The sequence below is a fragment of the Eretmochelys imbricata genome, chromosome 4 (assembly GCF_965152235.1).
Source record: "Eretmochelys imbricata isolate rEreImb1 chromosome 4, rEreImb1.hap1, whole genome shotgun sequence".
NCBI lineage: Eukaryota > Metazoa > Chordata > Testudines > Cheloniidae > Eretmochelys > Eretmochelys imbricata.
This window is the reverse complement of record NC_135575.1, coordinates 19,252,982-19,278,347: the sequence shown is the minus strand read 5'-3', so window position 1 is coordinate 19,278,347 and position 25,366 is coordinate 19,252,982. Positions and strand designations below refer to the sequence as shown.

General features: G+C 43.0%; 2 protein-coding genes across 3 annotated transcripts in view; both read right to left on the bottom strand.

The window, feature by feature from the left end:
• The window catches only part of CFAP299 (cilia and flagella associated protein 299), a 377,565-nt gene that overhangs the window by 275,490 nt on the left and 76,709 nt on the right, over positions 1-25,366 (bottom strand). The gene's annotated exons all lie outside the window — the stretch shown is intronic.
• LOC144263882 (uncharacterized) lies at positions 5,694-8,756 on the bottom strand. Of its 2 annotated transcripts, XM_077814937.1 has the most exons (3): positions 7,571-8,756; positions 7,068-7,474; positions 5,694-6,365 (listed from the first exon to the last, which is right to left on the bottom strand). In XM_077814937.1, the coding sequence occupies exons 1-3, from the start codon at positions 7,760-7,762 to the stop codon at positions 6,308-6,310; spliced, it is 657 nt and encodes a 218-aa protein (XP_077671063.1). In that variant the 5' UTR covers positions 7,763-8,756; the 3' UTR covers positions 5,694-6,307. The 2 variants fall into 2 exon arrangements, with proteins under 2 accessions (XP_077671063.1, XP_077671062.1); XM_077814936.1 differs by having other exon boundaries at positions 7,068-8,756.

Here is a 25,366-nt window from a genome sequence, read left to right as displayed (position 1 = left end):
TGTGCATGTAGGTTTGAAGATCTGGAGGATTAGTCTTCTTTCCATACAAGTGCCTAATTCCTGTCTTGAATGGACAACATAGGAACCAGTCCAGAAGAAAATAGTGTGTGTGCAGAATACCCAGAAGGTCATGGACACTACAGTGGGGAAGAGCGAAGGGGAAATGGTCAGAATGCTGTGGAAGGGCCAAAAGAAAATAAAGTTCTTTGGTATTTAGTTTTGAAGCTGCCCAGGAATTTAAAATATGAGCTTCCTTTCTGTCAGTCTCCAGAGTTTTAAACTTCTGGGTCATTCATCCCCCTTTCACTGCTCCGTGGAGCCACACAACTGTTGGGAGTTAAGTACCCCTGCACAGCCTCAAATAGGGAGCTGGGCTAGAAGCTGAGTTTGAAGTGTTTCTACATTATGCACATACATGCATTCTTGTGCAAGTAGAAACAACTCCCTCCTTCCAATCCCCATTGTGGTATTAGGATGATCCCTCAGCATTAGTGTGCAAGGAGGGAGAAAGGGGCCTCAACACAGTACCACTGCTGAATGTCTAATCTGCTAGTTTGTGGTCACTAGCAAAGTGGTCTTTCTTTTACGGGTGGGCAAATTGAATGCAACATTTCCTGAATATGATGACTATTGACCATGTTTGTGCTGCTGAACACAGTTGAGCAATCTCAGCTGATACTTGAGTATCTGGTTTGAGCCATGGGAAGGGAAACCCAGCAGTTTCCGGGCTTGGGGGCTGGAGGAGTGGAACATCCTATTCACCCCCTCTGACAAGTGAGCAAAGTTGCCTGGCTACTTTGGGGAACTCATATTTCACCTGCCTAAAGAGCAGCAGGCGTGCTCCCCCTGCATCCTTGGAACTCAGCATCCCCACTGATGGAGCACAGTTCTGCTTCATCCCTAATATGGGACAGTAAATAACACTCATAGTCTGGCCACTGAAGTGTAGTTCTACTCTCAATATTCATTATGTAAGAATGAAATGTTAATACTAAACAGATCTGGTCCCTGTGTGTATTCAGAGCTATATCTGCCTGCTTTATTGACAAAATTAAGGTTTCACTCCAGAGCTAAAAGAGCTTCTCTGCATCATATTAGGACTGGACAAATGGTTGGGTGGAAGATGAAAGACACTATATTGAAATCTCTATTGGTTCAAACCCAAACTTAATTTGCGGTTTACTAGATAGGAATTCTGTCATACCCAATCACAAGAAAAAGCCTGTGTTCCAGAAGCCCATATCTGAAACACAAGCAGAATGGAGGCAGCCATGTTTGGGTTCTGCAAGCTTGGATTTTTGCTGAAATCTGGTCAACAGCAGAACCAGAACTTGAACTAGTCTGGAATCTGGCCCCACTCCAGCACACCACCACTAATGTTTATCAAATGCAATAAAACAAGACTTATGGGGCATTTCCTGGCATATTTTCTCATTTCTTTCAATCTCTTTGATTTTGTCAATTTGGTAACCACTTCTTGGTGTGACATTTTACAAGGAGAAGTGCGAAATTGACTGCTAGAGCCAGGGTGATTGAGAGGAATTTTTAAAGTTGTATTACAACATGCTGTAACTATAGCACAGATAGACGTAATGTAAACTGATCCAGTTTGTGCCACCAATGACCTCAACCCTAATCTGGAAAAAATCACTCTACCTAGGGGTGAAAACCAGTTCATCTCACTGGACAGCTTCATTAAGTGTCTTTATTGAACAGAGATTGCCAGTTGTACAAAACTCTGCCAAACCACGTGTGATGGTTTTCAGACAACTACTAGAGACAGCTAAAGAACAAGTTCAGGCAACCAAACTCTACTTATAGTGGAATTGCAGTCATTTTGCTCAGTGTCATATTCTGAAATTTCATATAATGAGAAGTATATATAAAATAGAAAACCATAAAATAAACCATTTCATTGTTATTGCTATTTCTGAACCTCCTGTCAATAGGCCCAGATTCAAGAAAGCACATGCCTAAATGCTTTCGTGAAGTGAAGCCACATTTCTGAAAAATGCCATAATCTAAAACGCTGCAGCTTGCACCCTCAATGTGAAAAATTACAAACCAATTTCCTTCAATATCAATTGACCAAAAAGAAACAGTTTGGGCCCAGAATCTGCCACACTGTAAGCCCTCAGGGGTCTAGCAACCAGGCCTGCAGAGCAATCCAGGCAGATAACATCTCCAGGCTGCCATCCAGCACCAGCTGTAACCAACCTGCACACCATGACCTGCTGTGGACACAGACTTGGGAAGTTCCTCCTCAAGGGTCTGACAGGCAGCAGCCCTGTGGCTCCTTGATTGGCTCTCTGCTCGATATAAACCCAAGAGGCATTCCAGGAAGTGTCCAGGCAACAGCACAGATCTTCTATAGCTGCTACGACTGTTCCTGGTCTATGCTCTTAAACTCCTGGCTTGACCTTGGCCTGTTTTGGACTTCGCCTCCTGACTCGGACACTGAAGCCTAACTTGGACTCCGACCCTCGGTATCTACCCTGGCCTGGATTTGACTATGAAACTCCTCGGCTACTCCTAGCCTCAGGTTTACCATGCTTTGACTCTTGGCCCGGACTGCTCTTGTTGGGCCTCTGACACCCCCTGTAGTCAGATGGTGTTATTTAAATAGTCATCAATTCACTGACTGACTTCTTAAACAAGTAGCACTATGACAATTTGAGTGACAGAGGTTAGTTAGTTAGGTTGCTTCATGTGCTACTGGAAGGAACTCAGACACTATGGTAATGACTGCAGTACAAGAAACTAGATAGAACAGAACTCACAAATACCCAATACTATCATCTATGAATCACGGTGAATTAGATACAGTCATTTCTACTTGGAGTATATATTGCCAGTTTTAAACTAATATGTATGAATGAATTTTACTTGTATTTGGATGCATGATATGGCAAAAATCTACATTCAATAAAGGTGGATGTTTAATGACAAAATATTGTACGAAAAAACAATTCACGTTCGTGAAAATTGAAAGAAAAAAAACTCACCTCTGAATCTTCCCCCTACCTGACTAGAGTTACCAAGTGTCCCTGAAAACTGGATGTGTCACTGTTTTCAGGTTTGTCCTGGTGTTGGTTTTACAAAAAATGATGAGTTTTGTCCCATTTTTAACCCCTCCTGCAGATTGGCCAAAAGAAGAAGCCACCAGCTATCTAAGCCAGTGAAACTGAGAGAAAGAGAGTGAGTGGGCGGGGCAGGGAGAGTTGGGGAGGTTGGGTTGGGGGGACAGGAAAAGAGGAGCATATTGAAGGATTAGGAGAGAGAAGAAACAGCAGAAAAGAAACTGTGGAAATGGAAATAAAGAAGACAAAAGCATTAAAAATATAGAAACAGAAAACTCAAGAGGAGGTGGTGAGCAAAAGAGGGCAGAGAAAAATGGACAAGGCAAGAAATAAAGTAAGATTCAAACAAGGGAGATAATTTTTAATACACAGCTGGACAAGATAGAAAACATAAAGCGGATGCAGTGAGATAAACCATTTTTTCATAACCCTCCCTTTATGGTAGCATGACCATTTATTATTTTGAGAGGCAAGAAATTGGTGGAAAAGGACAGAGAAGTTAATTTGCTTGGTTGACAGGGAGAAAGCAAACCTTTATATGCACACCTCCCTGTCCCCCCAACCTAAACCATCCTCTTCATTAACCCCCTCTACTCCATCCCACATTATGAACCATGTCCTAGATTTTTAGTTTGAAAACCAACCACCTGACTTAAAAATTTTACACAAGGTCCTGGCCTAACTTTCTAGATTACAGAGACCCTCTTTCCAAGCCTTCCATAAACTCTGAGCAACAAAAAAAGCAGATTTCAGAGTAGCAGCCGTGTTAGTCTGTATCCGCAAAAAGAACAGGAGTACTTGTGGCACCTTAGGGTATGTCTATACTGCGAAATTAGGTTGAATTTATAGAAGTCAGTTTTTTAGAAATAGTTTTTAAATAGTAGATTGTGTGTGTCTGCACACAAAATGCTCTAAGTGCATTAAGTGCATTAACTCGGCGGAGTGCTTCCACAGTACCAAGGCTAGCGTCGACTTCCAGAGTGTTGCACTGTGGGTAGCTATCCCACAGTTCCCACAGTCTCCGCTGCCCATTGGAATTCTGGGTTGAGATCCCAATGCCTGATGGGGCAAAAAACATTGTCGCGGGTGGTTCTGGGTACGTCATCAGGTCCTCCTTCCCTCCCTCCCTCCCTCTGTGAAAGCAACGGCAGACAATCGTTCCGTGCCTTTTTTCTGTGCAGACGCCATACCACGGCAAGCATGGAGCCCACTCAGATCACTTTGGCAATTAGGAGCACATTAAACACCACATACATTATCCAACAGTATATGCAGCACCAGAACCTGGCAAAGCGAAACCGGGCAAGTAGGTGACGTCAGCGCGGTGACGAGAGTGATGAGGACATGGACACAGACTGCTCTCAAAGCATGGGCCCTGGCAATGCAGGCATCATGGTGCTAATGTGGCAAGTTCATGCCGTGGAACGCCGATTCTGGGAACAGGAAACAAGCACAGACTGGTGGGACCGCATAGTGTTGCAAGTCTGGGACAATTCCCAGTGGCTGCGAAACTTTCGCATGTGTAAGGGCACTTTCATGGAACTTCGTGACTTGCTTTCCCCTGCTCTGAAGCGCATGAATACCAAGATGAGAGCAGCCCTCACAGTTGAGAAACGAGTGGCAATAGCCCTGTGGAAGCTTGCAATGCCAGCAGCTACCGGTCAGTCGGGAATCAATTTGGAGTGGGCAAATCTACTGTGGGGGCTGCTGTGATGCAAGTAGCCAACGCAATCAAAGATCTGCTGATATCAAGGGTAGTGACCCTGGGAAATGTGCAGGTCATAGTAGATGGCTTTGCTGCAATGGGATTCCCTAACTGTGGTGGGGCCACAGACGGAACCCATATCCCTATCTTGGCACTGGAGCACCAAGCCGGCGAGTACATAAACCACAAGGGGTACTTTTCAATAGTGCTGCAAGCACTGGTGGATCACAAGGGACATTTCATCAACATCAACGTGGGATGGCCGGGAAAGATACATGACGCTTGCATCTTCAGGAACTCTGGTCTGTTTCAAAAGCTGCAGGAAGGGACTTTATTCCCAGACCAGAAAATAACAGTTGGGAATGTTGAAATGCCTATAGTTATCCTTGGGGACCCAGCCTACCCCTTAATGCCATGGTTCATGAAGCCGTACACAGGCAGCCTGGACAGTAGTCAGGAGCTGTTCAACTACAGCCTGAGCAAGTGCAGAATGGTGGTAGAATGTGCATTTGGACATTTAAAAGCGCGCTGGTGCAGTTTACTGACTTGGTTAGACCTCAGTGAAACCAATATTCCCACTGTTATTACTGCTTGCTGTGAGCTCCACAATATCTGTGAGAGTAAGGGGAGACGTTTATGGCAGGGTGGGAGGTTGAGGAAAATTGCCTGGCTGCTGGTTACGTGGAGCCCAACACCAGGGCGGTTAGAAGAGCACAGGAGGGCGTGGTGCGCATCAGAGAAGCTTTGAAGACCAGTTTCATGACTGGCCAGGCTACGGTGTGAAAGTTCTGTTTGTTTCTCCTTGATGAAACCCCCTGCCCCTTGGTTCACTCTACTTCCCTGTAAGCTAAGCACCCTCCCCTCCTCCCTTCGATCACCACTTGCAGAGGCAATAAAGTCATTGTTGCTTCACATTCATGCATTCTTTATTAATTCATCACACAAATAGGGGGATAACTGCCAAGGTAGCCTGGGAGGGGTGGTGGAGGAGAGAAGCACCAGGAGGGGTGGTGGAGGAGGGAAGGACAAGGACACACAGCTCTTTAAAAGTTTAAAACTTTAAAACTTATTGAATGCCAGCCTTTTTTTGCTTGGGCAATCCTCTGGGGTGCAGTGGCCGGGTGGCCAGAGGCCCCCCCCACTGTGTTCTTGGGCGTCTGGGTGAAGAGGCTATGGAACTTGGGGAGGAGGGCGGTTGGTTACACAGGGGTTGTAGCGGTGGTCTGTGCTCCTGCTGCCTTTCCTGCAGCTCAACCATACGCTGGAGCGCATTAGTTTGATCTTCCAGCAGCCTCAGCATTGAATCCTGCCTCCTCTCATCACGCTTCCACCACCTTTCAGCTTCAGCCCTCTCTTCAGCCCGCCACTTACTCTCTTCAGCCCGCCACCTCTCCTCCCGGGCATTTTGTGCTTTCCTGCCTCTGACATTGTCTGCCTCCATGCATTCGTCTGTGCTCTGTCAGTGTGGGAGGACAGCATGAGCTCAGAGAACACTTCATCACGAGTGCGTTTTTTTCACCTTCTAATCTTCACTAGCCTCTGGGAAGGAGAAGATCATGTGATCCTTGAAACACATGCAGCTGGTGGAGAGAAAAAAAAGGGACAGTGGTATTTAAAAAGACACATTTTATAGAACAATGGGTACACTCTTTCACTGTAAACCCTCCTCTTAACATTACATACACAGCACATGTGCTTTCGTTCCAAGGTAGCGTTTTGCCTCCCCCAACCACGTGGCTAGCCCCTCACCCCTCCCTGTGGCTAACAGTGGGGAACATTTCTGTTCAGCCACAGGCAAACAGCCCAGCAGGAACGGGCACCTCTGAATGTCCCCTTAAGAAAAGCACCCTATTTCAACCAGGTGACCATGAGTGATATCACTCTTCTGAGGATAACACAGAGAGATAAAGAACGGATGTTGTTTGAATGCCAGCAAACATACACTGCAATGCTTGATGAAGTGAGCTGTAGCTCACGAAAGCTCATGCTCAAATAAATTGGTTAGTCTCTAAGGTGCCACAAGTACTCCTTTTCTTTTTGCGAATACAGACTAACACGGCTGTTACTCTGAAACTTGTTCTACAATGATTCCCGAGTACATGCTACTGGCCTGGTGTGGTAAAGGTGTCCTACCACGGTGGACGGAATGAGGCTGCCCTCCCCAGAAACCTTTTGCAAAGGCTTTCAGAGTACATCCAGGAGAGCTGCAAATGCCAGGGCAAATTAATCATTAAACATGCTTGCTTTTAAACCATGTATAGTATTTTAAAAGGTACACTCACCAGAGGTCCCTTCTCCGCCTGGCGGGTCCGGGAGGCAGCCTTGGGTGGGTTCGGGGGGGTACTGGCTCCAGGTCCAGGGTGAGAAACAGTTCCTGGCTGTCGGGAAAACTGGTTTCTCCGCTTGCTTGCTGTGAGCTATCTACAACTTCATCATCATCATCTTCCTTGTCCCCAAAACCTGCTTCTGTGTTGCCTCCATCTCCATTGAAGGAGTCAAACAACACGGCTGGGGTAGTGATGGCTGAACCCCCTAAAATGGCATGCAGATCATCATAGGAGCGGCATGTTTGGGGCTCTGACCCGGAGCGGCCGTTTGCCTGTCTGGTTTTCTGGTAGGCTTGCCTCAGCTCCTTAAGTTTTACGTGGCACTGCTTCAGGTCCCTGTTATGGCCTCTGTCCTTCATGCCCTGGGAGATTTTGATAAATGTTTTGGCATTTCGAAAACTGGAACGGAGTTCTGATAGCACGGATTCCTCTCCCCGTACAGCGATCAGATCCCGTACCTCCCATTCGATCCATGCTGGAGCTCTTTTGTGATTCTGGGACTCCATCATGGTCACCTCTGCTGATAAGCTCTGCATGGTCACCTCTGCTGATGAGCTCTGGCCAGCGTGGCAAGCTGCAGGTGACCATGCAAACAGGAAACTGAAATTCAAAAGTTTGCGGACCTTTTCCTGTCTACCTGGCCACTGCATCTGAGTTGAGAGTGCTGTCCAGAACGGTCATAATAGAGCACTCTGGGATAGCTCCCAGAGGCCAATACCGTCTAATTGCATCCACAGTACCCCAAATTCAACCCGGCAAGGCCGATTTAAGCGCTAATCCCCTTGTCGGGGCTGGAGTAAGGAAATCGATTTTAAGAGCCCTTTAAGTCAAAAAAAAGGGCTTCATCGTGTGGACGGGTGCGGGTTAAATCGATTTAATGCTGCTAAATTCGACCTCAACTCCTAGTGTAGATCAGGGCTTAGAGACTAACAAATTTATTTGAGCATAAGCTTTCGTGGGCTACAGCCCACTTCATCGGATGCATAGAATGGAACACATAGTAAGAAGATATATATTGTGACAAAGCTCTGTCCTTGCCTCCGTGGGTCCCACATTTCCTGGAGGATTTCGCTAGCCTCAGAGGCTCACTGTGACCCTCCACGTAACCCTTCTCTCTCTAGAGACAAGGGTCACAGTCTACTGAGCCATTTTCATCATGAGCCAGCGAGGGAGGTGAGGAGAAGTTATCCTTCCTTGCACAGTCTCTGTTGTCTCCCAGTCTCAGTGATTAATCAGGGGGCAAAGGGAGGGGGGGAGACCAGGCCCACCCTCTACTCCGGGCTCCAGCCCAGGGACCCTAATAGTATCAGCTATGGTAGCTGACCTTTTAGAAACATGACATGTACAATTCCCTGGGCTACTTCCCCCACAGCAGCCCTCACTTCCTCAAGCTCCACTTCACCCTTACCTCAGGGCCTCCTTCCTTGTGCCTGATATGGTGTGTACTACTTAGTCTCTCAAACAGCGCAAATTCCTCCCACAGCTCCTGACATGCATGCCCACCTGACTAACTGAGAGGCTTTTAACTAGTTTCAGCCAGCCCCTGATTGGCTTCAGGTGTCCCAATCAACCTAGCGTTCTCCCTGACTTCTGGAAAGTTCTTAATTGGCCCCAGGTGTCTTAACTGACCTGGAGCAGCTGCCATTTCACTTATCCTGGTACCAGGGATTTGTTTAGCCTGGAGCTAATATATCTATCTCCCACTACTTTTCTATAGCCATCTGGCCTTGCCCCGTCACAATATATACATACATACAGAGAACATGAAAAGTAGAGTAAGAGGCTAATTAATTAAGATGAGCTATTATCAGCAGGAGAAAAAAAAACTTCTGTAGCGATAATCAAGATGGCCCATTTAGACAGTTGAGAAGAAGGCGTGAGGATCCTTAACAAGGGGAAATAGATTCAATATGTTATTTATTCAAGCACTGTAAATATATATCTTCTTACTATATGTTCCATTCTATGCATCCGATGAAGTGGGCTGTAGCCCACGAAAGCTTATGATGAAATAAATTGGTTAGTCTCTAAGGTGCCACAAGTCCTCCTGGTTTTTTAACAAAAGCAGACTTTGTTAATGCAATGTCCAGCAAATTAGGCTCCAAAGCACCGCTGGCTACTGAGCTACTGCAAGCTCTTTTTTTATCTGATAACTTCAACAGAAACTATACGTTATCCATCGAGGTTGCTCTGGCCCCATATAATCAAATGATAAGAGAGACAAGGTGGATGAGGTAATATTTTTTACAGGACCAGCTTCCATTGGTGAAAAAGGGAAGCATGAGTTCACGCTTGAAAACTTGCCATTTCACCAGCAGAAGTTTGTCCAGCAAAAGATATTACCTCTCTCACCTTGTCTCTCTAATATTCTGGGATCAACATGGTTACAACAACACTGCAATAATCAAATGATGTTGTTTTCCTCTGCACAGCCTGTAAAATGTTTTCGGATTATATTTTCAAGCATTAAAAAGCAAAGCTAGAAAAATGAGTTGGGCAGGCATAAAAATACATGGAACCAATCAAGCCCAGACCATTAGAAAAGAGTTAACTGTTTAAACACTTCTGTCTAAATCATTCAATAAATCCACACAGAAGAGCTCTGTAATGGGTAAAATAAGCCAAGTTAGCCCTAAGTGTATTTTGTTTAATTTGACCTGTAAACTGTTAACCCTTTTCAGAAAAGGTCACTTTTACAGACATTATGTCTTTAAGTGGCTGAATTATACATTCTCTAACCTTTTTTTAAATGAGATTAATTTTTCTCCTTTAAAAAAGTAGTAAGAACAGACTGAAATTACACTGAATAAAAAATAACGTTAACAAGATTCAGAGTCATTACTTTAAACTTGAAGCAGGCACTTCATGCACCAGGCTACGAAATCACTGATTAATAGCCACTGAAATTTACAAATATTATTTTGGGCACAGGAGGACTATTTCCTATGAGTGCAACAGAAATATATTTATTATGATTTATATATAAATAAAAGGGGCCTGTCATAAGCTCCAGGCAGTTTTGACAAACTTTTCAATATAATCAATAGAAAAATAATAAATCCAGAGGCTTATTTTTATCCATTGTGGGGTAACACCCAAAATGTATTTGCAAACATAAAACACGGTAATGAGCCAGCAGGTTAATTCCACCCAACACCCCAATAATAGCTACGCATATTTAACTCTTCTCTTCCCAAATACCGAAGAAAACAAATGGACTCTGCTGTGGACCCTGGAAGATCAAAAAAATGCAGATATTTCAGACCCAGAGAAACGCTGACTTCTCAAGTCAAGGGCAACCCACTAAAAATTAAGTGAAATGCAGTTGTGGTCTTGACTGAAACTGGAGCAGTACCAGGTAGGAAAAGAGGACGTTTCTCATGTAAACAGGTCTCAAGTCATTTAGGTCTTTGTAGGTCAAAAACACTATCTTGAGTTCTAATGGTAAAGCATATCAATGATGAAGCACTGGTGTAATACGATTTCAGTGACATACTCCATTAAACAATCAGGCTGCCACATTTTAAACCACCTTCATTTTCCAAGTGGATTTAAGGTATAGACCCAAGTGCCAAAGTCTAATCTCAAGGTGACAAAGACACAGAACATGGCAGCAAAGGACACAACTCCTAGACAGGAGGAGATGGGGAAAAAATAGTCTAAGGGCTTGTCTACATAGGGATACAGGCAAAAACAGAATTAATGTTTAAAGTGGATTAGTTAAACTGCATTAAACCCATGTGTGGATGCTCTTATTCAGAATTAAAGTGGGCTTAATTCAATTTAGCTTAATTTACTTCCAAAGTGAATAAATTAAATCAAATGATGTCCACTTTAATTCTGAATAAGAGTATCCACACAGGAGTTTAATGCGGTTTAACTAAGCCATTTTAAATTCAGACCTTTAATTCTGATTAATTTTCCTGAGTGTCCCTGTGTAGCAAGCCCTTAGCCAATGAAAGTACCTGGTCTTCTAATAGTAGCTGAGGATCTAAAATGATCTTTTCATTGTAAACTCAAGTGACAAATGGCAAAACACCCTCAGTCAAAGGACAGATATAAACATAGCTACAGTGCATGTGATCAAAGACATGCGACTGACACAATGGACAGGATTCGTAGAGTCACAGATCTTAAAATCAGAAGGGACCACTATGATCACCTCGTCTGCTGCAAAACACAAGCCATAGATTTCACCCAGTGATTCCTGCATATAGCCCAGCTACATTTTAGAAAGCCATCTAGTCTTGATTTAAAGACTCCAAGTGATGGAGAATTTACTACATCCCTTGGTAATCTGTTCCAATGGTCAATTATTCTTGCTGTTAAAAATGTGTGCTTTATTTAGCTGTTGCATTTGGTTCCTTTCCACTTCCAACTACTGGATTATCATAATACTCACAAGAAGTGGCTCAATCATATTAATTACAAAATACATTTTTTTTAAAAAAGGCACAAGAAGAATGTTAGTCATTCCTTTTCTGGACTTCGCAGTGGGTTTTAGCTTCTCTGTGCAACTCTCTTGCTTATGTAATAAACACTTTGGGGACAAGAATCATCCTTATTCTGTGTTTTGTACTATGCTGAGCACACAGTCTTCTTGTTGTCTTTAGTGAGATCTAAGCCCTAATGACTGTCTCTCCTTACACAGCATTTCTTAAGGGTGAGGTGGTCTTGTGTGCATATCCTAATTTTCTCAGTATATCAACCTGTCTGTGATTTTCATTAGACTACACACTTTACTTGGGGGGACTAGGTAAAAAGGCCCTTAGCCACTATCTAGATAGCACGAAACTTCTACTTGACTTCATTGACTTCTGGCAAATGGTGACAAGTCCACGGAAAGTGTATCATAACTCAGAAATTGTATAAATGAATCAAACTTTGCATACAGAGTAGTTATGATGCTGCATGTTTCTGAAGCTCTTAGAATACATTTCACCAGGTCTAAAGCAACCAAGAGGTAGCCTGAGAAATGTTTACACCAGGGGGTCTCAATCTTTTTCTTTCTGAGGCCCCTCCAACATGCTATAAAAACTCCACGGCCCACCTGTGCCATAACAACTGGAGCCCACACCACAAAGAGCCCTGTGAAGCTAAGTTGCTCAGGCTTCTGCTTCAGACCCAGGTGGAGGGGCTCAGGGTCCCAGGCTTCAGCCCTGCATGGCAGGGCTTAGGCTTTCTGCCGCGGGCCCCTGCGAACCTAACACTGGTCCTGGTTGGTGGACCCCCTGAAACCTGCTCATGGCCCCCAGGGAGCCCCGGACCTCTGGTTGAGAACCACTGGTTTACACCACAGAAATATGCAAGACTGTTACATGGACTTCTATTAATATGCTTATGTGGGGTTAAGCCCTCAATATGGTAGCTAGATCTGATGCCCAAGCTGAAAAGGACATCTTTCAATTTGTATGCCACCCAGAAATATGGATTTCTACAGACCATACCTAGAAAAGGCTACTGGCCAGTAATTACGGTTCTTAGAATAGATTCTCCGGGCATGATTCTGATTACATATACATTGATGTAAATCTGAAATGAATCTACTGAAGTCAATGGAGTTACATAAAGTATAAACTGATTCAAGAGAAGTCAGACTCAGGCCCTCTGTATAGATGTACACTTCCCACTCTCCATCTCCACATCTTTGGGCCAGAATCTCAGCAAGTGTAACCTGGTCCCCTCTTACAACAATTTACACCACCTGAGGATGCAGCCCTTTCATTGGGATTACGAGTACATGGAAAGCACAGAGTGGAGCAGGACTGTGACTGTTTGTTTAAACTCAAGCGAAGGGGCAGATTCTCAGCCAGTGTAAATTGTAATAGCTTTACTGCTTCAGCTGGGGATCTACCCCTAAACGAGCAGCCTCCTTTGATGTGTACAGGTACGGCCCCAATGGCCATCACTTTCCAGAGTTTTGAATCTATAGTAGATATGTATGATAATCTATTTGAAAAACTAGAGTTTCTAATAAGTAACCTTTTCTTTTACATTCCAACTAAAATCTCTAGCCTGCCTTCATTCAAATTGGGTCTGCAGAATTTCCATACAGACCTTTATTAATGTCTCCACAAATTGGCACCTCTCAGAATGATATTTAAATGCTGTACTGGGATGATTAGGACTGTACAAAAATTCTGTTAGAATAAGGTCCCAGTGTTTGGCATTGTCAGGCCAACATTCCAGATTCCCCACCATGTTCAGTGCCTTTTCGCTATCTTGGCTTGATTCTCAAATTTGTACTAAAGTACACACACAGCTCAGCCCTGGATAACATGCTGACTGTAGTCCTGTATTTGAGAGCTCTTTATGATAAACAGCATCTTGACAACACACCTGTTTGGCCCAGTTGTGGATTGTTTTTAACATGTGGATACTGCACACCTGTATAAACAAAGTACTGACAAATAGGGCCTCCATTTTTTTCATTTTCCGTAAGTAGCAGCATTTGAATAAAACAAAACTAGCCCTTTCCAAGAACATTAAAAATGGGTATCAAGTTGTTTCTGAGCAAATGCTGTTCTTTTCACTGATTATTTACTACGAGATAAATCATTTACTGTTGTTAGCCAATACATATATGTTAGACTTTGTATTAATATAAGTGTTGGGATGTTATGTTATGAACATATTATACTCTCCCCACAGTTCTGTTCACCAATGTCAAGTATCCCACAATGCCTTGCATTAGCCTAAGTATATAGGAAACCTGTCAGAACGTTTTACCACAGCAACAGGTAGGGAGTCACATTCACAGGTAGTACTGGAATGTGCCAAAGGAAAAGTACAAGATATGATTATTCTTCCCTGGTACAAACCTAGCAGGTGCTGTCACGCCTCTTGGTACCTGGAATGCATATGTTCAGAACAAAGAGATAAGGGGTACACCATGGTATCAGGAAAACAAGGTAGAAACCTGATTGGTTTCAAATGACTCACATAATACCTTTATACTTGTAAGTAGGATGGGTATGATAAGGATAGCTTTAGGAGTCAGGTTTCAGAGTAACAGCCATGTTAGTCTGTATTCGCAAAAAGAAAAGGAGTACTTGTGGCACCTTAGAGACTAACCAATTTATTTGAGCATAAGCTTTCGTGAGCTACAGCTCACTTCATCGGATGCAAAGCTCACGAAAGCTCATGCTCAAATAAATTGGTTAGTCTCTAAGGTGCCACAAGTACTCCTTTTCTTTTAGCTTTAGGAGTGTAACTTTGGGAGCACACCTTCTGCGTAAGGTGAATATAACAATGCTGCATGAGACTGCTTCTTGGAAATTAGTATTGTGTTAAATCTTTCTTCCTGTATTATACTAATATTGACTTTTACCAATAAACCTGACAGTGGGTTTTGGTCTCCACAACATGTTTCATACTTAACCAAAGCGTGGACAAGCAATTGACTATACAATTTACCAACACTGTGCAACAAGTAAAACATGCCTAATCTTTTTACAAGCCATGCCAATCAAAGCAACTAATCACAATCACAATGGACAGACCTTCATGACTAATAGACTAATCAGAAACAGAAAATTGTTTTAGAGTGAGTTGTTCCTACATTATTTCCATTTTAAAAATGAAGAAAATGTTCAAGCTCACTGAATATTTTGGACCATTCACCTGGGAACAGAACTAAAGTTTCACAGGGTCTTCTGCTGTGAATATAACAATTGCTGATGAACAGTGAAACCCAAATGGCTCTTTCGGGATAAATGGATAATATCTGGAACCAGCGTATGAGGGGATATTTCCAATCATTAGCTTATCACCTAACTTTCATTTCTGAAAATAATATTGTTGCAAGGACACCCTCAATCTCCCCTTAATTCACCCCATATTAACAACTTCATTTATTCAGGAACTATACTGTTATTACCATATATAATGTATCTCGCTACTTAGTTTTAATCATTCAGAATTATATTGCTACATGTCTCACATTCCTATTTTGAACCTCTGTGAGATAATAGCTTTCTGTGAATGATTCTCTGGTGTAATTGTTGATAAACGAGAGCTGCAATAATGGAAGATTATTTAGCTGTAATTCTGCTTCTTCAAGATATGAAATAGATTCAAACACTTATGTCTGAGCTTTAGTTCATGACTTAGCTGGATGTCCCAAGTAGGGTTGCCAGGTATCTGGTTTTCAACCTGAATGCCTGGTTGAAAAGGGACCCTGGCGGCTCCAGTCAGCACCGCTGAGTGGGCAATTAAAAGTCCGGTCGGCTCCCTGCCTGCCGTGGCTCCACATGACTCCCAGAAGCAGCGACATGTCCCTGCTCTGGCTCCTACGCGTAGGGGCAGCCAAGGGGCCCCCGCTGCAAGCACCGGCTCTGTAGCTCTCATTGGCCGGGAACCAATGGAATTGGCCAATGGAAGCTGCGGGGGTGGTGCATATGGATGGGGCAGTGCGCAGAGCCACCTGGCTGCGCCTCCACATAGGAGCCAGAGAGGGACATGCCACTGCTTCCGGGAGCTGTTGAGGTAAGCGCCGCCTGGAGCCTGCACCTCTGCCCCAGCCCTGATCCCCCTCCTGCCCTCCGAACCTCTTGGTCCCAGCCCAGAGCACCCTCCTACACTCCCACCCCAGAGTCTGCACCCTCAGCCAGAGCCCTCACACACACCCCATGCACCTTAATCCTCTGCCCCAGCCCAGAGACCCCTCCTGCACTCTGAATCCCTTGCAGCCCCAGCCTGGAGCCCCCTCCTGCATTCCAAATCCCTCATCCTCGGCCTCACACCAGAGCCCACACCCCCAGCCGGAGCCCTCCCACCCCCACAACCCAACCCTCTGCCCCATCTCAGTGAAAATGAGTGAGTGAGTGAAGGTGGGGAGAGTGAGCGAAAGAAGGAGGGGGGATGGAGTGAGTGGGTGGCAGACCCTTGGAGAAGGAGCGTGGCAGGGGACAGGGCAAGGGTGTTCGGTTTTGTACAAGTAGAAAGTTGGCAACCCTAGCCCCAATGCTATTTTGCACCACTCCTGCTTAACCATCTTATGGAAGTTCCCACAGTGGGCTACCTTCCAGATACAGTGACTCACTCGGTGTGGCCGAACAAAGGCTGGTAAGAAAAATGAATCCTTCAAGAGGGGACAAAAAGATCTCCTTCTTTAAAAAAGTGGGTGGTAGTTTAAGGCTGTGAATTTTCTGACTTCTGTTTTACATTAGCTAGAAGCATCATGACACCTTGCTTACATCAGTGGATTCTCATCCCCTCCTATCACAAGGAGGCCAGACTGAGCACTATTGCAAAATCAAATTCCGAGAACTCACGGGTCTTGAGGATCAATGGACGCCAAGCACATAAAATGGAATGGGGCACAACAACCATAAATTATGAGGGGAACAAAGAAAAATAAAATAAAGCTGTGGCTCTTCGGACTCGTACGTATATATCCTCTCAGCATCATTTCTCTGAGGGGAAATTTACGAGAAAATTCCGAAACACAAATCCCACAAATGAGAGCCATGTGTTAAGAAATACCATCTTACCAAAAGATAGGGCTAAGGAGACCAAACCAAGCAGGACTCTGATTGATATACAAAAAAAGTTCAAATTGTATATGGAATGCTTCACATCATAGCTCTATCAAAAGCATTTATACACTGTGGTTCAAGCTATGCCCAGCTATGTGTAAATATACAACTGAAGAATGCTGAAAAAAAAATCAGCCCCTCCAGTTCTCTTCCTGGCAAGGCTTGTAGGATGAAGAACTTGGATACTGTAATCCTCCCGGCTCAAATTAACCAATGTGCACTTGGTGCGCTTGCACAGAACCGCCACTTCAGCTCCCCATCCCCCAAACACTAGGGTAAAATCCCCACCACCAAAAAACCCAACCCAAGCCAGGAAAGGGCAGCGCATCGTGGGAAGAGGGCCCCAACTGCATGCTGTGATGAGAGCCAACAGGCCAGAGCAGGGAGTCAGGCCAGCCCTACAGAACAGGAGCTGCTGCAGGGTGTATACAGGACAGGCTCACTCTCCGACACCCCCTCGGGCCTGCCACCCCTGAGGACAGGAAAGGTGCGGGGGTCCCCCAATTGTCATATTGCACATGATCACAAAATTCTTTTATCTGGCACTGTAATCCTTAATAGCTCAGCAGCCTGCTGTGGTGAAAAATCCTGGAGGCTTGCAGCAGCAGCTCCGTCCCATGGATCTTGTCACTGGGGTGACAGTATAGTGTAAAATCCTCAAGTCAACCAGCAGTGTAGCTCCAAATACCCCAAAGCATCCAGGTAATGAAGATTAGGTTAAATCAGCAGGGAAAATCAAAGCACAGAGTCTCAGTGCCCAGAAGAGGTGCTGAGTGTGAAAACACTGGTCAAAAGCAGGAAGTGCACATCCTCAAAACCTTCTTAACCACAGACTAGAGCATGCTGCTGCCTTCGAAAGGAAGCAATATTGTGTCTGAGTCTCTGTGCTATGCAGAAAGGTGTGTAGATGCCTCTCAGTCAGGAGGTGCTAGAATCTTGATGATCACAAAGGAGTGGTGACGTGTTTGCCTCCACATGCAATGCTGCAGTGACGTCTTGAGTCCCTAAGGTGCTCTGATTCCAGAATCTGAGCAGACTGTTCTAGCCATTTTTGCCCTCTGTTTCCCCCCAACCACCTCTCTCTCAGCCAAGCCCAGGAATGGAGTAACTGAAAATTGGGTCATATGTCCACAGATGGATGCACCTTTGCACGTTGCTCACACACAAACACTCAATGAAGCAACACCCGCATTTTATATTAAATCTGCTACTGTATTCGGGGACAGGCCCAAAGGAAGCATCAAAATGCTTTGGAACAGACAAAAGTCTGGAGAAACTGAAGAAATTTTGAAGCGGCTCAAATATGTCAATGCCCCAGAAATGTAAAAGGGGAAGAGAAATTGTTAGAAACCAGCTTCTTAAAATGAGAAGGAAAGAAAACGTAAGAAATTTACCAGAATTCTATAAATCCTCTAAGAAAAAACAGCTTTTACTCTTTCACAAACAGCAAAAACTCTACAAAGGCCCCCTACATGGCACAAAATCCCTTTGCATTTGAACTGCGTTTGGGCTACCACAAGTTAAAAAGGAACCAAATACACTTAAAGTCATGATAACAACTTATACAAAACTTTAAATCCTTTATTTGAACTGGTGAAGGACAACTACATAGGAGAATGTGTCAGATGGGCAGTTTTCTGGCGGGAGGAGTCAAAAAGAAGATAACTAGAACTGGTAGTAGTTTCCCTAATCTGACAAAAGTTTTTATTGAAAATTGCATTTTCAACTCCCTCCCCCCATAAAACTCTTTTTTTTTGTTTTTTACAAAAAGCTTCAGTTGGGTTTTCCAACCAGCTTTAGAACTGGTTGGACTTTTTGATAATCCAAAAATATTATCGGCTAAGAGTCCTGGGGTACCTTATAGACTAACAGACGTATTGGAGCATAAGCTTTCATGGGTGAATACCCACTTCTTTATGCTCCAATATGTGTTAGTCTATAAGGTGCCATAGGACTCTTTGCCACTTTTACAGATCCAGACTAACATGGCTACCCCTCTGATACTTGACAAAAATATGATGAAATCTCAAAATTTTGATAAAAAATAAAATTTTAAAATTCCCATAAGTTTTTTTTTAAAACGGTATTTTTTCTACCAGCTCTAGAGATAACAATGGAGGCATTAACGGTTCTATCTGAAGTCTGGTAGGGGTACAGGTCCAGTGCTCAAAACCCTCTAACTCTGTGAGTTCCCATCAAGTCTTGTTTCATGAGAAAGATGCAAGAGTGTGTATCTATTCATTGCTTTGTTTTTCTTTTTGGAGAGGTCAATTGACTTAAAAAAAATGGACTGTCCAAAGATATGTAAGCCCTGTGAGACATAGAGCAGCTGTAGCATTTGATTTATGAATAAGCTTAAAGTCTCATAATTTAAAAGTGACAAAATCATGAGCAACTTCCAAATTGTTTTCATCCTTGAATGACACTAAGGGCCTGATCCCACCTCCAATGGGAGTTTTTTCACTCAATTTGTTCTGTTAATACATCAGTTAAGTAATCCTAATATTTATATCATCGTTGAATGTCAAAAGTTAATAAATGGCGTCAGCCATGAAGTGCAGCCCAGCTGCTTTGTGATGTCATTTTCAAGAGTCTTTAACACAACAAAAGAGACACTACTGATCAAACTTACCGCCTTATTGCTGACAGTCTAAGAATTTACAGTCTAAATATTTTGACTTAAAATAAAGAAGATTATTAGCAGCTCTATCAAAGAGCATTATATGTATAAACGTTAACCCATATGGTTACAGCATGGAGTGCTTTTTACACTGCATGAAGTCATTATTGAAAGAGATTGCATTTTATTTCAAATTATTAAAATTAATCATTCTACATTCTGTTCAGCCAAAAGTCACAGGTTTTCTGGTTTTGGCTCAAAGACCTTCTATGGCTTAGTTCCCTTAATAACTAGGGCATAGGGACTCTGCAGCTGAACTTTCAGAGTTTAATTATGGAATCACAGACCTAAAACTCAGCTTTGATTTCAAATATGTGGATGTGCATTGTGCACCCATTTTACATGATGATAGGGGCTCATGTATCTAAAATCAGTACTAAGTCTTAGGAATTATTTTGTAACCAAAGGTCTGCCAAAGGAAAACAAAAAAAGTGCTTTCAAAGCACAGACTCTGGGCTTTAGCAACATCTTGCTTTCTTCCTGGGAATTTGAGGTATTCTTCTCCACCTACATATCTATATAAAGGTTTTACACTGCCATTCATCACTGTAGTATCTGAGTGCCTTGCACATAAAATCAACAGTAACAGTGAAGTCCCTAGTGGACTTTATAGACTTTGGGATCTTCATTGTTCCAGGGGAGTGCAACTGTATAGTGACTCAAAGACGGAACTTTAGTCTGTAATGTAGTTGGAGCTTGGTGACTTAATTAAAAAAAAAAACCAAAAACCTCTGCAAAGAGTACTACAACATTTTCCTTAGCAGAGCAGTTTGAATGTTCAAACAGCAAGATGAACTTCTCACTGTGTATAAAATGTGTATGAAATGTGAGACGCACTTTGCAAACACATTTTTAAAATTAGAACCAGAATTTCTGACTATCCTGTTGTCAGCGAACAGCTTGCTGGTAAATGGTATTGTTTGTGACATACGCAGTGTGGGAGCCTGGTGTTACTTTGTAAAACAAGCTTTCATCCTAGCTAAACATTAGAAGAACTTCTTGTGTCAATGTTAAACATATAATTAGCTAGTGCACAGTTAATCAGGGGAGCCAATTACACTGCTGAAAACAATATTAAACATCCTGGCAGTTCACTGTGTTTGCAGTATCCCTGGAGGAAAGATTGTGTATGAGCTCTATGTCCTGACTGTCAGAAAGGTTCCGTTAGAGGAATAATTCAAAGCATAGTACGCAACATTGCTGAATAAAAGCAGGGAGCAGGGATTAGAATACAAATGGTCCATTTATCTCAACAGCGGCTATGAACTATCTCCTGTATAACTTGTACGATTTGTTAACGTTTTTACAGAGATATACTCTACACTCATCATTCTAATCACACTAGGGTTCTGCCACTGGAAACATAAGCTACAGGCCCTGGGAGTTCCAGAGATAACCAGCACAATCCCAAAAGTGGGAGACTTTGGGGAAGGGAAAATAACCCGGGAGCTATGGGGGGATACACCAAAGACTTGATTCTATGATGAGACCACATAGATGAACCCCTGCTCCAAGTCAGCAGAGCTCCACACAGGCACAGAGGACAACCTGCTTGATCACATTGTAAGATCAGCACCTCTGCCAGCAGGGTTTTTATGTGGGCCTTGCAATACTTTAAAGCTGCCTTCTCCCTGAAGGGTGAACCCCATCAGCAGTCATCCCTGCTGATGCTCCAATAAGAGTGAATCAGACCTGGTAACTCCGCTTTCTACAATTTTACTTGCTAATCTTTTTCCATTTCTTCAACATACCACTTGCGATATTCCCATCACAAACAGAATTGGACAGCTGCCTTATCTACAGTAATTTTCCTGTTTTCTTTTAAGTCACTATGATCCATTTTCATTTGATTATTCAAGTAAATTAAAGAAGGCTTTAAAAAGGAACCCAAAAACATATGCACCACAACGAGCATGTAGGCTTGGTAAGGAAAAAAAGAAAAAGAAACCAATTGCTTCCTGTGGCTAAGGTTTTAAAATTCATTCCAGAACAGACTGCCTTGATATTGTGGGTTTTGTTGGTATCTTATAGGAAATAAACTTGCATCTGTGCCCTGCTTTCAGTAGAATGCACGTGTGAAACAGATGGGATTGAATTATATTTCCAGCAAATACAACTGAAGACTTATATTGAAGATGCTGCCAGATGCCACAAAAACTAAACAGTTTCCAGAAGAACAGAATTTACTGTTGCAGTGACAGCACTTTCCAACAAAATAACAGGCTACCCCAACAAACTAAGAGAATTCAGCTTATGCACAGAAATATTTTTCTTACTAAAGTAATTTATATCTTTTTATTTAAAAAATCAGATCTCTTAAACATTCAGCTTATTCCAATTAATTTTGATCAGAAATATTAATACCAGTATGTATGCTAAATCAGATGTAAGGCTTCTACAAACACGATAGCAAATTCTAGCATGACTGACTATTCCAAAAGACCGTCTTCCTAACCTCAAGAGATATGAAGTTTGAACAAATTATTTCTACACTCTTTTACTAGGTTACCTAGACAAAGCCTAGATTGAGTTATTGATATAGTCACATCCCTTTACTTTTGCTTTTCACTCCTTATATATGGGTAGACTATTATATTGGATGCTTTATTTTGTTATTGTAAACATTTATAAAAAACACCTAAAGCCAGGGACAGGCATTTAAATAATTAATCAAAATAAATAAATTAGCTAGTATAGAAACTTGTTATTAATTACCTAATACTAATGAGTATTGGATGGGAGCCAATGAATCTGCCTGGAACCTGGCCAGATTCACCTTAACCCCATTGACATGTTGGCAGATGTCAGAGTATCCCACAGTGACACTAACCAATCAGGCAGATGCCTGGAAGATACTTTCACAGCCTGGCACATGGGTATTGTTATTGGTAATATGATGCCTCTGGTGACAGCCTGAGGAATCATACTATACCAGTTATGTAGTACACCAGTCCCCAGACAGCTACCCAGCCTTCCCATTTGCTTCCCGATGCAATTCAAAGTGCTGGCTTTTATAGGTAAAGACCTATATGGTTTGGATCCTATCAATGAAAAAAACCACTTTTTTCCTCAAAACATCAAATCAGTTGAGGTCAACTAGGGTGTACGGACTAACAGTACCTAGATTTTAACATCATGGGTCAATGTCAATGCAGGGCTCTTGTCTCAGGAATTTGCTCCACAAACTGGTCCATTAAGGCCCACATTAATTGGACTCTGGAATATATTGCCAAGCCCATCGGTTTTCTTGCCTAAGCCAGGTGAATTGTTTAGGAGAATTCTCCTTCTCTCTATTTGCCTTTAATAAGAAGTCAAAATGTATGTGTAGGTTTTATCTGTAGTTATTGTTACATTATGTACATGTGCTTTGAGACGACAGCGAACCAGATCCCCAGCTGAAGCAGAGATATAGTCAATGCACCTAACTGGGAGGCAACGGTGACTAAGCCACTTTTGTCGATCCCCATTTCTGGGGCCACCTGGGGATCATCCCAGCCCATGGTAAAACTTTGAGCATCCCCAGGGCTGCTCTAAGTTATGCCTCGCTGCCCAAGAGGCTATTCTGGCAGCTTGGGACTGTCAATGTGTAAGCATGCTGCGGCTAGCCCTCTTTTCCTCTCGGACTACATCATGCACTACTGACTGGGCTATAACAGCTCTATGCCTCCTAGACTGGGTGACTCCACCAGGTTTTGTGCTACTGTAGCAATGCAAAGAGGCCCAAATATGGCCAAATCTCTGGCCCTTTAATATTAAATCAGGGGATAGTATAATGGAAAATGATTACATTAAAAAAACTTAACCTGCGCAAACTGAAGTGCTATGAACAGGGCCCTGCCAAATTCATGGTCCATTCTGGTTAATTTCACAGTCATAGGATTTTAAAAATCTTAAATTTTATGGATTCAGATATTTAAATCTGAAATTTCATGGTGTTGTATTCACGGGAGTCCCGACCCAAAGGGGGTCATGGAGAATCACAAGCCAGCATCCGCCGAACTTCCTGCAGTTGGTGGAGGTTCCTGGAGGTGGGTCTCACCTGGCCCTGGAAACAGCCCATGAAGGCTAAAAGGAAGTTTCATTCGTTTCCAGGCCGGCTGGGACCAGGAGCTGGAACCCAGCATATGGTAGGAGCCCCCAGCCGGGGCACCCCCAGCCCTGCTCCTCCCCAGTTCTGGGCCCAATGGTTAAAGGGCCCTTGGGCTGTCTGTCTGTGTGTGTTCTGGGGTGGCGGGGGGAACCACAGTGATTCCTGACCACAGTGCCCTGGGTAGTCGCCCACGTCACCCACCTATAAGGTCAATCCTGTCCCCCCCAAAAGTGATGAGACCCCCCCCGCATACCATGCCATGTTCATTTCTGCACAGCTGATGGCTGCAGTGCTGCTTTCAGAGCGGGGTGCCCAACACCCCTAAAATAGTCAGATTTCATGGAGGAGACCAGATTTCACAGTCGTGATGCATTTTTCATGGCTGTGAATTTGGTAGGGCTCTAGCTATGAACTGTGACAGGAGTCTGATTTGCCTTATTAAAGTCACTTTCATCCCAAAGCTTTTGTTATGACCTCTCATAGAATCCTATAGACATTCCTATGAGCCATTCCTACTTAATCCCTTCTGTATACGGTCCTTGTATTGACTTCAGTTAAGTTACAGACAGGAAATACCTGATGCACTGGGCCTATTTAATATTAGTTTGGCTTGGGAGCAAAGTCTGTAAGCCGCAAGTCTTGCTGTAAGATGGCTAGGTAAAGCACCTGTGCTGAGAGGAAGCTTTCATCAACTCTTACCACAATGAGCCACATCTTTCCTTTTCTTTTGCACTCTTCAGCACAGACTCCTCAGCACAGAGCAGCTTATCAGTTCCAGTACTGAATGAAGGCCAAAAGGACTTGCTGAAAATGTTTAGAAGTAGTGCTCACCTTGGGAGTTCTGGATAGGTGGCCTGTACTGATCTCTGACAGTTTTTCAGAGGTCTGTGAAGCAGGCTGGCAAATGTACTGAATGGGAATTTTCCTTAATTAGCCCACAAGGGTACAACGCTCTCTTGGAAAGTGCTGTCCACGTCTGTGGTTTTTGGAGGCCTACCTAGCAGACAGCTTTTAGAAGAATAATAAAGGGACTATTGGAACGATGTACATAATATATTTGTTTTCTTGGATTACGCTAAATGTGACACACTAACTCATTATGCTTTTGGGGCTCACTTCCCTTGACACATCAGATATGGTTTTTCCTTCCATGTAGGAAATCATGTAGGATTTTTTCCAAGTAGGAATCATTTAAAAATTAGACCGGTTTGAACACCAGTTTGGGAATAAAGATGGGGTTTGCTACATACAATATACACATCAGGCCAAAATCATCCTATGTATAATTCCACTGACTTCAGTGGTGAAACCTAGATTTGGAGGTTGCTCAAATACAATTCTCTAATCTGCTAGCTGCTGTAATGCACTCATGGAAAAGCTATCTTCCATGAGTTGACGCAACAGAGTGGTCTTCATTATTGACTACAAGCAAAGTTTTGCCTTAATAAGGATACAATAAAAACTGAAAAAGAAAATATAATGAGCTGGCCCATTCTTTATTTATTTAAAACACGTGACAGAAAGTCTTCAAAAAGGTTAAGAGATTCTAAACTGAGAAGCTTGCAAAAGTCCAAACCTCTTTGGTCTAATAAAAGAAGTAGTAATAATGATGTACTTTATACTTCTATGCTAAATTTCATTAAAATATCTTAAAGTTCTTACAAATAAGAGTGACTCTCACAGCTTCCCTGTAAGTTATTAAAGGAAGTATATTGAGTCAATAAAGAATTTCACATTCCACACATCACTGAAACTGAAGTCCAATCACTTCTAGGGAGAAATGTGGCAGCTATTTAACACCACATATCAACTCTACACAGCTATTTTTACAACAGGAAGTGAATAATAGTGTATCCAACTGAAACTGTAGCGGGGTTCAGGAAGTCAGAATATATTGCTTGAATTGAAATTTGCCAAGACACCAGACTTAACATCCCTATTCCTA

Coding starts and splice junctions, on each gene's coding strand:
- LOC144263882 (XM_077814936.1), bottom strand. CDS start 7,762: ATGCAGTGGCCAGGTAGACAGGAAAAGGTCCGCAAACTTTTGAATTTC. Junction 6,366..7,067: donor AGGCGGAGAAGGGACCTCTG/GTGAGTGTACCT, acceptor TCTCTCCACCAG/CTGCATGTGTTTCAAGGATC.